The sequence below is a fragment of the Oncorhynchus mykiss genome, chromosome 3 (genome assembly GCF_057628025.1).
Source record: "Oncorhynchus mykiss isolate SJ-2025 chromosome 3, ASM5762802v1, whole genome shotgun sequence".
Classification (NCBI taxonomy): domain Eukaryota; kingdom Metazoa; phylum Chordata; class Actinopteri; order Salmoniformes; family Salmonidae; genus Oncorhynchus; species Oncorhynchus mykiss.
In genome coordinates, this window is record NC_143024.1 from 73,478,525 (window position 1) to 73,494,543 (window position 16,019).

General features: G+C 42.3%; 1 protein-coding gene across 1 annotated transcript; it reads left to right on the forward strand.

The window, feature by feature from the left end:
• The first annotated feature begins 1,071 nt into the window (after positions 1-1,071).
• Positions 1,072-15,887, forward strand: LOC110520321 (protein phosphatase 1 regulatory subunit 1C). The gene is made up of 6 exons (XM_021597554.3): positions 1,072-1,612; positions 2,570-2,636; positions 11,121-11,152; positions 11,390-11,456; positions 14,304-14,477; positions 15,016-15,887. Exons 1-6 carry the CDS (start codon positions 1,532-1,534, stop codon positions 15,099-15,101), a joined length of 507 nt encoding a protein of 168 aa, XP_021453229.2. The 5' UTR covers positions 1,072-1,531; the 3' UTR covers positions 15,102-15,887.
• Positions 15,888-16,019: the final 132 nt, after the last annotated feature.

Here is a 16,019-nt window from a genome sequence, read left to right on the forward strand (position 1 = left end):
AGACTTTTGAATTTGGAAGCTGGCACAACCCCCTGATCTGAAATATGAGGATATATGGTGATGGGAGTCAGTATCCCATTCTGAAATGGACACAGGGTTTTCCCACTCTGACCCGATATGCACAAATGCATTTCTTTAACATGAACCAGGTTTCCAGCCATGCGATTCATTAAACTACATATTGGATTTTTTGTTTTTAACAGGCCTGGTGGAAACAACATATTTGTCGGTCTATTTTCCAAATTGCGACAAAACAAAATACTATAAAAGTTGCCCACTGGGCACAGACATCTAGTTTTGTACGAGATCTTCAGTTTCTTGGCAATTTCTCACGTGGATAAGCCTTAATTTCTCAGAACAAGAATAGACTGACTTGTTTCAGAAGAAAGGACTTTGTTTCTGGCCATTTTGAGCCTGTAATCGAACCCACAAATGCTGATGCTCCAGATACTCAACTAGTCTAAAGAAGGCCAGTTTTATTGCTTCTTAAATCAGAACAAACATTTTCAGCTGTGCTAACATAATTGCAAAAGGGTTTTCTAATGATCAATTAGCCTTTTAAAATGATTAACTTGGATTAGCTAACACAACGTGCCATTGGAACACAGGAGTGATGGTTGCTGATAATGGGCCTCTGTACACCTATGTAGATATTTCATAAAATATCTGCCGTTTCCAGCTACAATAGTCATTAACAATGTCTACACTGTATTTCTGATCAATTCGATGTTATTTTAATGGACAAAAAAAATGCTTTTCTTTAAAAAAACAAGGACATTTGTAAGTGACCCGAACATTTGAATGGTAGTGTGTGTGTATATAGACGAGTGATTTATACATTTATAAACTAGGACATGCCTGCGGGATTGAGCATATTAGGCCTTTTTCAGACAACTCCACTGTCTCAAGGTTCACATACCACTCAGGAAAGGAGAGGGAGGGAGAGTGGGGAGTAAGCGAGCACAAGGTCAATGAGAGAAAGAAGTATGGAGGAAGATGGAGAGAGCAGGGGGCAGTGGTTTCCTGAACTTGGGTTATCAATATTTAACATTGTGCCTGCCTGGTCCCTTCGGGGGATTATATTGCACTTCTGGGCCATGATGTCATGATACTCAGAGAGAGATGGAGGGAGGGAGGGGGAGAGATATCGGAGACTCAGACTGGCCTGTGGCTTTCATCAATGATAGAACAACTGACCCAGCAGAGGCTAAAGAGAGTGCTGTTGGTCTGTCTGAGTCAAGGGCTGGGGGACAAGGGAGACTGGCTGTGGCTGCTACAGTGGACTGGACATTAGAAGAGTGTGTGAGGTGGAGTGCATCTCTCTCTTTCTCTCTCGTTTTCTTTGACGGGGGCAGGGGAGAGGCAGGCTGGGCTGTCCACTAAAGCTATCACAGGGCTCATAAGGAAGGGGGAGGAACAGAAGAGGCTGCTGCTGCTACAGTATGTGCAGCTGCTCCCAACACAGTCCCCTCTTCCTCTCTTTCTCTTACTTTCCCTCCCTCCTCGATCTTTCTCTCTATCTTCTCACAACATGGAGCCCAACAGTCCTAAGAAGATCCAGTTTTCTGTACCTGTCCGACAGAGTCAGCTGGACCCTCAGGCATCGGAGCATGTAAGTGAAAACATCCACTTCTACATGATATGTTAATACATGTATTACCATTATGACATGGTAATGGGACGATATTGTTATGGTGGGCTCGCTGAAAGAGTGTGGGGCTTATCCCTGTGAGACCCAAGCATTTTTGCCCCCGCCAAAATTGCAACACTTACAAAATTCCTCCTGCTCTTGCTCAGAATGTTTTCTCAATTTCTTTTTTCTTCTACATAATCACATCGTAAAGACAGGACGCACAACAAATGCTACTTAGTTCATCTCCGTAGACTCGGATGTATTTCTATGTAGTGTTAGACATGGGTTTAGGACCTGTTGCATTTTTGCAACCTGGGAATCTGAGTTAAAAGGACTAGCTCCTCTTGACACTGACTGGCAGAATAAGCTTTATGTTATGCATGTGTGGGAAACCTGTTTTATGTCATGGACAATGGTGAACTCCTTGAAAGATGAATGAAGGCTTGTTTTCCCCCTCCACTTTCTGGAATTATTTGTCACAATCTTAGTTTTCTAGACTTTATTGCAATGTCTTAGTGCCTTAAGTGAATATTGCCTGGGGAAAAAGTGTAGTGCCATATTAAACTATTTCCATTGTATCCTTATTTGTCACCATAGTGGTTATAGAAAAATAGCTTCATCCAAAGCTTTGGCCAACCTCTCCCACTCCCCCCACCACCTCCACACCCACCCCTCTCCATAACCTAGACTAGGGATTTTATTGCTACTGAACTCTAGTCTATCACTTTGTAAAACATGCACACACAGCAGTGACTGGTGCTTGTTGTCTGTCTCCAGCTATACTCAGAGCCACACTTTAACACCACTTTTCCCTGTCATGTCTCTCTGCCCCATCTCTCTACCCTGTCCTGTCTCTCTGCCCTGTCCTGCTCTACCCTGTCCTGTCCTGACCTGCGACCCTATCCTATCCCGCCCTGTCTTGTCTCTCCCAAACAGATCCGTAAGAGGAGACCTACACCAGCCACCCATGCCATCTATCTTCCACCAGACCTAACTGCAGCAAGTAAGATACTTCTCCTGTGTGAGAAACCGGGTTGGGGTCCATTTAAATTTAATCTCATTCAATTCAGGAAATAGACATTGCCCTCAATGAAAAGCAGTGAAAATGGAATTTCGGTAGTTTCCTGTATTGAAATGGAATGTGTGGTCTGAATGTTGCCAAGCTACACTCAGCATGACTGTAAACTGTCATGGAAATGATGTGTGTCTTCATATGACAGTTGTTTGGTTTTTGATTCGTTGTGCTCCTGTTGAGGGTCGTTTGAATTTGGAGACTTTTTGTTTGTTCCCAACTTGCTCATTATTGATAGTGAGAAACACAAACGAGATTTGGCTCACTCTCATTTATGTAAATCATCTAAGTGTTTTCTTTCAGATCTGTCTGACATTTAACGAAGAGCTGTGGGATATAAAGGAGTTATGTAAACATGGGTTGAATGAGGGCTCGAAGACTTCTTGTGGAGTGTTAAACTATAAGATGTCTGAGGGGGGAATAATGGATAGACGGTGATCTCAGCCCTGGTGAATGGGAGTGACGAGAAGTGTGTTAAAAAGGAGGCGGCAAGGAGAGTGTTTTTATCTTTGTTGTGTCATCATGAAACAGTGAGAGTGGAATCTAACCTTGAGTGAGAGATCCAGAACATGGAGGGTCACAATGTGATATCAGCACAAATACCTTCCCTGTGGCGTCAGCATATGGAGACTGCAACACTGCACAGCTATAGTCACAACACAGCCACAGCTTACAGCTCAGCCTCCAGCACAGCCTGCCACCTAGCCACAGTCACAGCCCATACCCTAGCAGGCTGCAGCACAGTCATAGCAAAGGCTGCCTTGTCCACACTCTGGCCTTCCTCCCCACTGCTTTTGAAAGATCATAATAGAGTAAGACTGAGAGGACCTGTGCCAAAGAAAGCTCCCCAGGTATAGCTGTGGATGACTCTGAGGCAGGGAGAAGAAACCAGCAGGACCAAATAAGAGATGGTTGGTCTCTAAAAGAGAGTACAGTATCTGTCTGTAATCAAACACTGGTACGTTATTCAGGTCAAACCTGATAGATAGCAGAAATTCAACCTTCAACCACATGACACACACCAATCTACCAACTATTTCCTTATGTTGCGTCTGGAAGGCAGTGAGATCAGATATTTCTGGCCTCCAGGGTAAAGCTTGGTTCATTAGCCTCATCAACACCCTGTTGGTGACCTTGACCTTTACCCTGTGTGACTTGACTGTGTGATCGTGGACAAACATACATCTCCACACACATCGCCCAGCTGCACACCAGATCCCAGCCTGATGTACAGCCCAGCACAGAAGGCATGCAAAAACCCACCCAGACACACAAACACGCACTGTTCAGGCTGCCCAGTACAGAACAGAAAGGCATGCAAGCAGAGCTCCCAGTCAGGCATCACAGTCATACTCAACATCACGTCACTGAGGGGAACAGGATGTGAATGGTTATCATTATCGTTATGTCATGACATGAGATAGTGTTGTTGTATCTGACCGCTGTTCCCCATGTCATAACCTGGCACAGCCTAGCTGGCCACATATCTTACAGCACACAGGGTTTGATAAATCATCCGTTTGTGTGTGCTTGTGCATTTGTGTGCATGTGAGTATGTGTGTGTTCTGTGAGGTGCTGGGTGGCCTGAACAGTGTGTTCGTGTCTGGGTGGATTTTTGCAGGCCTTGCACGCGCGTATGTGCGTGTCTAGAAGAGAGGTTTGATAGATAGGTATGTACAGTGGGGCAAAAAAGTATTTAGTCAGCCACCAATTGTGCAAGTTCAACCACTTAAAAAGATGAGAGGCCTGTAATTTTCATCATAGGTACACTTCAACTATGACAGACAAAATGAGGGAAAAAAAATCCAGAAAATCACATTGTAGGATTTTAATGAATTTATTTGCAAATAATGGTGGAAAATAAGTATTTGGTCAATAACAAAAGTTTATCTCAATACTTTGTTATATACCCTTTGTTGGCAATGACAGAGGTCAAATGTTTTCTGTAAGTCTTCACAAGGTTTTCACACACTGTTGCTGGTATTTTGGCCCATTCCTCCATGCAGATCTCCTCTAGAGCAGTGATGTTTTGGGGCTGTTGCTGGGCAACATGGACTTTCAACTCCCTCCAAAGATTTTCTATGGGGTTGAGATCTGGAGACTGGCTAGGCCACTCCAGGACCTTGAAATGCTTCTTACGAAGCCACTTCTTCGTTGCCCGGGTGGTGTGTTTGGGATCATTGTCATGCTGAAAGACCCAGTCACTTTTCATCTTCAATGCCCTTGCTGATGGAAGGAGGTTTTCACTCAAAATCTCACGATACATGGCCCCATTCATTCTTTCCTTTACACGGATCAGTCGTCCTGGTTCCTTTGCAGAAAAACAGCCCCAAAGCATGATGTTTCCACCCCCATGCTTCACAGTAGGTATGGTGTTCTTTGGATGCAACTCAGCATTCTTTGTCCTCCAAACACGACGAGTTGAGTTTTTACCAAAAAGTTATATTTTGGTTTCATCTGACCATATGACATTCTCCCAATCTTCTTCTGGATCATCCAAATGCTCTCTAGCAAACTTCAGACGGGCCTGGACATGTACTGGCTTAAGCAGGGGGACATGTCTGGCACTGCAGGATTTGAGTTCCTGGCGGCGTAGTGTGTTACTGATGGTACACTTTGTTACTTTGGTCCCAGCTCTCTGCAGGTCATTCACTAGGTCCCCCCGTGTGGTTCTGGGATTTTTGCTCACCGTTCTTGTGATCATTTTGACCCCACGGGGTGAGATCTTGTGTGGAGCCCCAGATCGAGGGAGATTATCGGTGGTCTTGTATGTCTTCCATTTCCTAATAATTGCTCCCACAGTTGATTTCTTCAAAGCAAGCTGCTTACCTATTTCAGATTCAGTCTTCCCAGCCTGGTGCAGGTCTACAATTTTGTTTCTGGTGTCCTTTGACAGCTCTTTGGTCTTGGCCATAGTGGAGTTTGGAGTGGGACTGTTTGAGGTTGTGGACAGGTGTCTTTTATGCTGATAACAAGTTCAAACAGGTGCCATTAATACAGATAACGAGTGGAGGACAGAGGAGCCTCTTAAAGAAGAAGTTACAGGTCTGTGAGAGCCAGAAATCTTGCTTGTTTGTAGGTGACCAAATACTTATTTTCCACCATAATTTGCAAATAAATTCATTAAAATCCTACAATGTGATTTTCTGGATTTTTTTTCTAATTTTGTCTGTCATAGTTGAAGTGTACCTATGATGAAAATTACAGGCCTCTCATCTTTTTAAGTGGGAGAACTTGCACAATTGGTGGCTGACTAAATACTTTTTTGCCCCACTGTACAGGGTGAATTTCTACCCATTGTACTGAATCATCAGTATGAACAGACAGGTTTTATTTATCCCATTGTACTGAATCATCAGTATGAATACACAGGTTTTATTTATCCCATTGTACTGAATCATCAGCATGAATACACAGGTTTTATTTATCCCAATGTACTGAATCATCAGTATGAATACACAGGTTTTTATTTATCCCATTGTACTGAATCATCAGTATGAATACACAGGTTTTATTTATCCCATTGTACTGAATCACCAGTATGAATACACAGGTTTTATTTATCCCATTGTACTGAATCATCAGTATGAACACACAGGTTTTATTTATCCCATTGTACTGAATCATCAGTATGAATACACAGGTTTTATTTATCCCATTGTACTGAATCATCAGTATGAATACACAGGTTTTATTTATCCCATTGTACTGAATCATCAGTATGAACACACAGGTTTTATTTATTCCATTGTACTGAATCATCAGTATGAACACACAGGTTTTATTTATCCCATTGTACTGAATCACCAGTATGAATACACAGGTTTTATTTATCCCATTGTACTGAATCATCAGTATGAACACACAGGTTTTATTTATCCCATTGTGCAGAGGAAGGGAAAGGGTTGGTACTGTTAATTGATGGAGGGTGTGCTGGCCCATATTCTCCTCAGAGAGAGTTTTTGGCAGAGGGTAAGGGGTGTTCTTGGCTACGTCCCAAATAGCACCATATTCCCTTTATAGTGCATTACTATTGACCAGGGCCCATAAGGATCTGGTCAAAAGTAGTGCACCATGTAGAGAGTAGGGTGCTATTTGGGACGTTCCTGTTTGTGACAAACTAGCTAACTCAAATCTACTGGGTGGCAATTAAATTGTCTGACAGAAGCCAGTCGCAGGACCTTCATCCAGGAGCCAGCTTTAGAGGCATTACATAGTCAGAATGTATGAATGTGTGTGTGTTACATCACAGACCCACCCTTTCATTTTATCCATTGATTTCTTTATCCTTGGCTGGGTGCATGTATTTCTGTCTCCTCAGTGCCAGGTCTGTGTTTTATGGCAGGCGTAGGTAACCACTGCCAATGTGACAGCTCTGTTCCCACCATGACCCTGGTTCCATCCCTCCTTCCATCTCTCCATTCCTCTATCCCTCTATTCTCTATGTCTCCATGGGCGTATGGACAGTTTCCTCCAGCCTAGTTGTCTTGTCAAAGTTGTTGATAGTATTTATGCTATCTGACCTTTTACCATTACATTATCCTGAGAGATCCCATTGGGAGTTACTGGCTGTGTGCTGTGAATGAGAATGGATGGTGTAGTGTAGTCGAGTGAAACTCGTTTTGCTCAACTCTGTCTGTGTATGTGGGCTGCATACTGTAGGTGGTGTGCGTGGGACCCTATTCATTCACAGCCATTATTTCAGCTACAAGCAGCTCTTTGTCTTGCTGATATTTCCCTGTGAATGTCATCCAAACTGTGTCTCTTGGAGAGAGGCCACTTCTGAAGGTTAATACTGAACCTTACTGTAGTGTTGTGTCTTTGGATTATTGGGTGTCCTGAATCAGAATTTTATCATTGAGAACCAGATGTGCTATCAATATATTTTGAGCTGCAGTGCCCATGGCTTTAATTGAACACTCTCCCTAACAGAGATAATGTGTGAAACCCATGGACCTGGAAATAGCTAATACAAGACTCTCCCTTTTGCCATTTTAGCTTTTTATAAGGCTCACTGTTGATTTTGCCATCAGCTCTTCATCTCTCTCCTCTTGTGTAAAAACAGCTGGTCATTTTCCTTGGACGCAGACCTAGTAGTATGACTGGTGTCCTATAACAGTGGCTGGATTGAAGGGTGTCACAGAGGATGTATAGTGTTATAGATGCATTGTAAAGTGTCATAGCAGCCTTACATGACCCCAGGGAATGCCAGTGCACTTTTTCCCTGCCCACTACAGTGGAGACTATGACGTCATCACCCTCCCATGCCCGTAGGCTTGATGGTCCGAGACACACTGACTTCATTCAGCTATTGTTGTGAGGTGATGTGTTATATGGTAGTAACATGCTGATAATGTGGTCCACATGTTTTGCTGCTGCCATTAGTTCATGTACTGTGTTGGCCTTAGAATACAACATAGGCCTACAGTACAAGGTTGAATTTTTGTCCAATACATATCATGTGCTCTGCATGTTTAGCTGTTTGTAGTCACATCCAATGCTTGTCTGTTGTGCCATTCAAACAACACCCGTGGTCATGTTAATGTGCTCCACATGTTTTGATGTCAGTTCATGTACAGTGTTGGCCACAGAGAACTACATACAGATGTAGGATCTTAATTTAATCTACAGTCCCAGTCAAAAGTTTAGACACACCTACTCATTCAAGGGTTTTTCTTTATTTTTTACTATTTTCCACATTGTAGAATAATAGTGAAGACATCAAAATGTTTTATTTTAGATTATTCAAAGTATCCACCCTTTGCCTTGATGACAGCTTTGCACACTCTTGGCATTCTCTCAACCAGCTTCACCTGGAATGTTTTTCAAACAGTCTTGAAGGACTTCCCACATATGTTGAGCACTTATTGGCTGCTTTTCCTTCACTCTGCGGTCCAACTCATCCCCAAACCATCTCAATTGGGTTGAGGTCGGGTGATTGTGGAGGCCAGGACATCTGATGCAGCACTCCATCACTCTCTTTCTTGGTCAAATAGCCAATACACAGTGGGAACCACACATGCAGAGATTATCCGTTCACCTACTCTGCGTCTCACAAAGACACGGCGGTTGGAACCAACAATCTCACATTTGGACTAATGTGCATTGCTCATGTTTCTTGGCCCAAGCAAGTCTCTTCTTATTATTGGTGTCCTTTAGTAGTGGTTTCTTTGCAGCAATTCAACCATGAAGGCCTGATTCACGCAGTCTCCTCTGAACAGTTGATTTTGAGATGTGTCTGTTACTTGAACTCTGAAACATTTATTTGGGCTGTAATTTACGAGGCTGGTAACTAATGAACTTATCCCCTGCAGCAGAGGTAAATCTCTGTCTTCCTTTCCTGTGGCGGTCCTCATGAGAGCCAGTTTCATCATAGCACTTGATGGTTTTTGTGACTGCACTTGAAGAAACTTTCAAAGTTCTTGAAATTTTCCGTATTGACTAACCTTCATGTCGTGAAGTAATGATGGACTGTCATTTCTCTTTGCTTATTTGAGCTATTTGAGTTTTTGCCATAATATGGATTTGGTCTTTTACCAAATAGGGCTATCTTCTGTATACCACCCCTACCTTGTCACAACACAACTGATAGGCTCAAACGCATTTAAGAAGGAAAGAAATTCCACAAATTTACAAGGCACACTTGTTAATTGAAATGCATTCCACCTCATGAAGCTGGTTGAGAATGTGCAAATCTGTCCTCAAGGCAAAGGCTGGCTACTTTGAAGAATCTCAAATATAAAATAAAGTACTGTTAAAAGGTTTGGCGTCACTTATAAATTATTTTTTTTATTTTTTATATATATATATTTTTTGTCCATTAAAATAACATGAAATTGATTAGAAATACAGTGTAGACATTGTTAATGTTGTAAATGACTATTGTAACTGGAAACTGCTGATTTCCTATGAAATATCTAGACAGGCGTACAGAGGCCCATTATCAGCAACCATCACTCCTGTGTTCCAATGGCATGTTGTGTTAGCTCGTCCAAGTTTATCATTTTAAAAGGCTAATTAACAATGTCTACACGGTATTTCTGTTCAATGTTATCTTATTTTAATGGACAAAAAATGTGCTTTTCTTTCAAAAACAAAGACATTTCTAAGTGACCCCAAACTGTTGAACGGTAGTGTTTATTTAGATTTGTTTAACACTTTTTTTTCATTACTACATGATTCCATATGTACCATTTCATAGTTGTGATGTCTTCACTATTATTATACAATGTTGAAAATATTAAAAATAAAGAAAAACCCTGGAATGATGAGTAGGTGTGTCCAAACCTCTGACTGGTACTGTATATTGTCACGGCAAAACAATCCTGCAGCAACAGGATTTGAACGTTTAGTCGAAAATGTTGCTTGATCGCGGTTAGGCTATTAGCTGGTCAATAGTAGGATACAGAAAAACATGCAATACTCTTAACATAACCATGTGTTAGTGTGGGTTTTCAGTGAGCTTATGGAAATCACAAAGCTCATCTGCATTTCCTGAGGTGCAGGAAAAATTCTTAGCAGCAAAAGAGTGATCAAAGTAAGATCCAGCATCTGTATAATACAGGGCTTGTGTGTTGACCCATGCTATTCATTCAACAAAATAGTCATGTTAATGTGGTTCACATGTTTGTGCTGTCTTCCGTTTATGCACTACAAATGTGATGGAGCTGAATTCAGTCTGGATTTTCAGGCTACGTCTGTTGTCCAGTGCCATTCATTCAATAACTTATTGAATTATTGGTGTTTTGCTCCAGCTGTGATGTTCATGGTGATATGAATCCCCCCTGGTTGTAATTTCTAAGATCAACTTCAATTCAGAGAAACGTCAATGGAGGGGAAGTTAGAGCAAACCAAGCCATTACAGCCGGAGGTTAGCAGTGATCTGGACACTGAACCATAAACTCTCTCAGCCATGAGCTCATCACGATGAACATTACAGCTCTCCCACTGTAGTCACATCACACAGATTAAATACAATGTTCCAGCAGAACCTCAGCACACAGATTCTAACCAAGGGTTGAGTAAGGTAGGATACAGAAAAACATGCAAAACTCTTAACATAACCATGTGTTAGTGTGTGTTTTCAGTGAGCTTATGGAAATCATGGTTTGCTTATGGTTTGCTCTAACTTCCCCTCGATTGACGTTCCTTTTTTGGGGCGACAGGTAGCCTAGTGGTTAGAGCGCTAGTTCAGTAACCGAAAGGTTGCTGGATCGAATCCCCAAACTGAGGTAAAAATGTGTAATTCTGCCCCTGAGCAAGGCAGCCCCCCGCACCTCTCTGATTCAGAGGGGTTGGGTTGAATGCATTCAGTTGTACAGCTGACTAGGTATCCCTCTTTCCTTTTTTAAGGCTGACAATTTTAGCTAAACTGACAAATGTACTATAACTCATGTCTGCTTTTCTCTCACACAGATGACAAGCAGACTACAAGTCATCAAGGAGAGGTAGATCACTCTGTTTACCTTGCTCTGTTTAAAAGCAGAAATAAAAGTCAAAGAACAACATTATCAGGATGCTCCCTAGCAGCAGTCTATGGTTCTATGAGGTGGCATGTCTATCTGATGCAGTTGTCATTGATTACCTGAGATGGCCTGGCTCCTGAAATAGCTTCAGTGAAATGGGATCTCTGCTTGTTGTTTCTCATGCGGTTCTTTTTTTCTCCCTCCATCTCTCTACACCAGACCCAGAGTGCAGGGACATCTCCCGCTCAGAGAAAACACAGCGTCTACATTCCGCCCACCATGAAAGGTACAGGTCGTCACTCACACCATTTTTTTCAACACAAACCTTTGCATTTACAAGCTTTGCCGTCAAGACAGCACAGGGGACATTGGTTCATATTCTCCTTTTATTCTGGAGAGTAGGAAACACTGGGTGTATTGTCTGTGGTCAGCATTATATTTAAACAGAGCCCACTGAAGCGTGTGACAGAGTAACTGCTTGCTGACTCATAGAGGTAGCTATTTCCTGGAAAGGCCATGGCTACTCTCTATATATACATCTACATTAGATATTGATTGATTGGGAGTTATATCATCCTCCTGTTATAAGACTCTCAAATGGATAGTCAGATAGTGCACAAAGAGAGCTACACCATCCCATCCCTCAAATGGATAGTCACTAGTCAGGTGGTGCAACAAGGACTATGGACACAAAATAAACTAATTTGAACACAGCAGCCTATTCTTGGTCCAATTAGATAGCAACTATATTATTGTAATAATTATTGCAGTTTTCATTACACATTTGTCTTGTTAATTAGGGGGTGGATTAGAATATATCCAGCATGGCCAAACAATATCCAATGGCCAAAAGCCTTTAGGCTCAATGGCCTTGAATTCAGTTGAATGCGGAATATGCTCCAGTTCAGAGCACAGCAGGAGACCACTTTCTGTTGTAACAGATGGTCAAATAAATGAAATGCCCAGTCCAATCAAAAACATGATTTCTGTATTTTATATATTTCCATACTATGAGGTTGGAATAATACTATGAAATTGTGAAAATTATGATAATGCCATTTTAGTGTAAGCACTGTTCAAATCATCAAGTCAAATTGTATTAGTCAGATGCTTTGTAAACAACAGGTGTAGAGACTAACAGTGAAATGCTTACTTACGGGACCTTTCCAACAATGCAGAGAGAAGATAATAGAAAAGTAATAACAAAGTAATAACAGATACACAATGAGTAATGATAACCTGGCTATATACAACGGGTATCAGTACTGAGTCCATATGCGGTAATTGAGGTAGATATGTACATATAACTAGGAATAAAGTGACTAGGCAACAGGTAGATCAACAGTAGCAGCAGCAGGGTGGCAGATAGTCTTGCAGTTAAGAGCGTTGGGATGGTCACTGGTTCGGATCACTGAGCTGACTGGGTGAAATATCTGTCGATGTGCCCTTGCGCAAGGCACTTAACCCTAATTACTCCTGTAAGTCACTCTGGATAAATGTCTGCTAAATGAATAAAAGGTTTTTAAAAATAATAATAATAATTATAGTCTGGGTAGCTATTTGGTTAACAATTGAACTAACTATTTAGCAGTCTTATGGCTTGGTGGTAGACGCTGTCAGGATCCTGTTTGTTCCAGACTTGGTGCATCTGTACTGCTTGCCGTGTGGTAGCAGAGAGAACAGTCTATGACTTGGGTGGCTGGAGTCTGACAATTGTTAGGGCCTTCCTCTGACACCGCCTGGTAGAGAGATCCTGGATGGCAGAAAGCTCGGCCCCTGTGATGTACTGGGCAATTCGCACTACACTCTGTAGCGTCTTGCGGTTGGATGCCAAGCAGTTGCCATACCAAGTAGTGATGTAGCTAGTCAAGATGCTCTCAATGGTGCAGCTGTAGAAATGTTAGAGGATCTGAGAACCAAATCTTTTCAGCCTCCTGAGGGGGAAGCGGTAAAGAGGGCACGACAACACGACTGTGTTGGTGTGTTTAGACCATGATAGATCCTTAGTTATATGGACACAGAGGAACGTTGATGTGAGTGGGGGCGTGCTTGGCCCTCAAATTTCCTGTAGTCCACGATCAGCTCTTTATCTTGCTGACATTGAGGAAGAGGTTGTTGTCCTGGCACCATACTGCCAGGTCTCTGACCTTCTCTCTATAGGCTGTCTCATCGTCTTATGGGGTTAGGCCTACCACTGTTGTGTCATCAGCAAACTTAATGATGGTGTTGGAGTCATGCAGTTGTGAACAGGGAGTACAGGAGGGGACTAAGCACGCACCTCTGAGTGGCCCCGTGTTGAGGGTCAGCATGGCGGATGTGTTGTTGCCTACCATCACCACCTTGGGGCGGCCCGTCAGGAAGTCCAGGATCCAGTTGTAGAGGGAGGTGTTCAGTCCCAGGTACCTGAGTGATGAGCTTTGATGGCACTATTATGTTGAACCATGAGCTTTAGTCATAGGTGTTCATCTTGTCCAAGTGGGAGAGGGCAGTGTGGAGTGCAATATAAATTGTGTCATCTGTGGATCTGTTGGCGGGGGGGGGTATGCAAATTGGAGTGGGTCCAGGGTGTCTGGTATGATGGTGTTGATGTGATCCATGACCAGCCTTTCAAAGCATTGGCTTCTTGGGCACAGGGATTATGGTGGTCTGTTTGAAACATGTAGGTATTACAAACTGGGTCAGGGAGAGGTTGAAAATGTCAGGGAAGACATTTGCCAGCTGGTCAGCGCAAGCTCTGAGTAAGCGTTCTGGTAATCCTTGTGAATGTTAACCTGTAATGGTCTTACCCACATCGGCTTTGGAGATTGAAAAACCGCCTGAAATTTCAGTGACATCACCATGTGGTAAATTAATTAAATCGACTAATAAGAGTTCCAAACCTGTATGCCAATAACAGCTAATTTTCTGTTTTCCCCTCCCCACACAAACCCTCCGACAGAGAAATTGCTCTTTGCTAAGAAGCTTTTTTGTTTGTTTTTACGATTTGAATTGAAAATGATTACAGTATGGTAATAACCATACCTAGAAAGTACCTAGAAATGATCTGATATTGAGATAAAAATGGCTGCATTGGACCTTTTAAAGTGAAGTATTATAGCACCATTTATTTAGGTTCCATACTGTGTGTCCACAGACTGCTCTAGAGGCCATGGTGAGGACAGAGACAGCCTGCCTCCTACCAGACTGGCCAAGACTCACACAGACACGCTGGCCCTAGCAGAGGAGCTATCAGGGGCCCTGCCACGACTGGCAGACACACCGAGGCGCAAAGACACCCCCTACCAGCACCAGCCTCCCTTCATTCCAGGTAAGGCCCTCACAGCAACACACTGTACCTGATATGAAAGTCTAGTCGAACTGGACTGTAGCTTATGTGGAAGGCTACAGGCAAATAATGTGGGCCTGGCTCAGGTTCGTGTTGTTTCCTTTACAGAACATGTAAAGCTGCAGATACAGCTCACCACTGTGGTTGAGGTTGTGAGGGCGAATCAGTTCACACTGTCAAATCTAGTTGGTCACACTACTGTCAATGCCTTGATGTTGGTCATAGTTAACGGATATAGACCAAAGCGTTTAAAGATCTCCATACACATGGACGTCTTCTCTGTGCTGTGGCTTAGCTGCAGGGAGGAGTGTTCCAGTCACAGGACAGATTACATTTGACCACTGTGCTGACACAAACAGCATCATACTTGCACACACACACCATCATCATCCTCTGTAGCGTATTAGAACAGGACACAGTGTGTGCCTGTGTGAGGAGCTGTTAGAACATACTGCGACTGTTTCTTAGTTATTGATCTCTCTGATATGACCCTACAGCACTCTGTCTGTCCAATTCCCAGGGGTCAAGCTGCTCAAGAGCAAATCAAAGCTCTCCTTCCCTGAGGAGGAAGAGAAGGAGGAGGAAGAAGATACCAAGAAGAAGTAGGATCCAAAGTGAAGCGTGAGGAGCAGACAAAACTGTTGGCCATGTTTCTGATGGTTCAAACACATGAATGGGTAATGAACTCTTGGTAAGAGATGATGCTAAACTATCAGGTTATCATTTCTAACCTGGGAATCCATTTTATTCAGCCATGCGTTGTTGAGATCAATAAAGGACAATGTCATTCATTTGTCTGTACTGTATCTCACTCTTAGTTGGTTAATTATTGTTAGATATTGTAATAAGAGAGTATATATGAACAGCAATACTGGCTGTTATGCAGTGAAAATATATCTGAACATATACAGATTTTTGTTTGTTTTCTTTAAACAGAAAATAACAATGCATCTCCTTGTGTCTGTCTCATGTAAAAACATATTTCACATAGATTGACTTGATATTTTTGTAGTATTTTATACAGAAACTGGGCTAGGTATGAATTGTTAGACTTGTTTACCACTCTTAAGGTACTGCACAAACAAAGGAGTCCTACAATTTATTTGATTTCTTTCGCTCACTGGTGTTTGGAGTGTCTGAGTCCTATCCTATGAAAGGCTGATGCATTGCACATGTGACCAAATAATAAAGTTCATTCTTGAATGAACTGTTGGCAAAACCTGTACATTTCAGATGTCTAACGCATTGTGGACCTATAGTGTAGCAGAGAAACATCACCTGCAAATAATGCCAAACCCTCTCAATTTCAGGCAGGATTATTTTAGTAGGCTAATTGTTCTCAAATTAATCGTGGGAAGATTTCATAACACAAAATAAAACATTTTTCTCTTACATGTAGTCAGTGTATTTATTGTGTCAAACAGAGAGGGTGTACATTAACTACATTACAATGGGAAAGGAATAAAACAGCACCCCCAAGTGGGTAATATTAGGCACTGCACAACCAATCATACTCAGTGTGTG

What these genes read in the sequence shown, in the direction of transcription:
- LOC110520321 (XM_021597554.3), top strand. Translation starts at nt 1,532, where the DNA reads ATGGAGCCCAACAGTCCTAAGAAGATCCAGTTTTCTGTACCTGTCCGA. An exon ending in ACCCTCAGGCATCGGAGCAT is followed by an intron (nt 1,613 to 2,569) that starts GTAAGTGAAAAC and finishes TCTCCCAAACAG; the next exon opens with ATCCGTAAGAGGAGACCTAC. An exon ending in CATTCCGCCCACCATGAAAG is followed by an intron (nt 11,457 to 14,303) that starts GTACAGGTCGTC and finishes GTGTGTCCACAG; the next exon opens with ACTGCTCTAGAGGCCATGGT.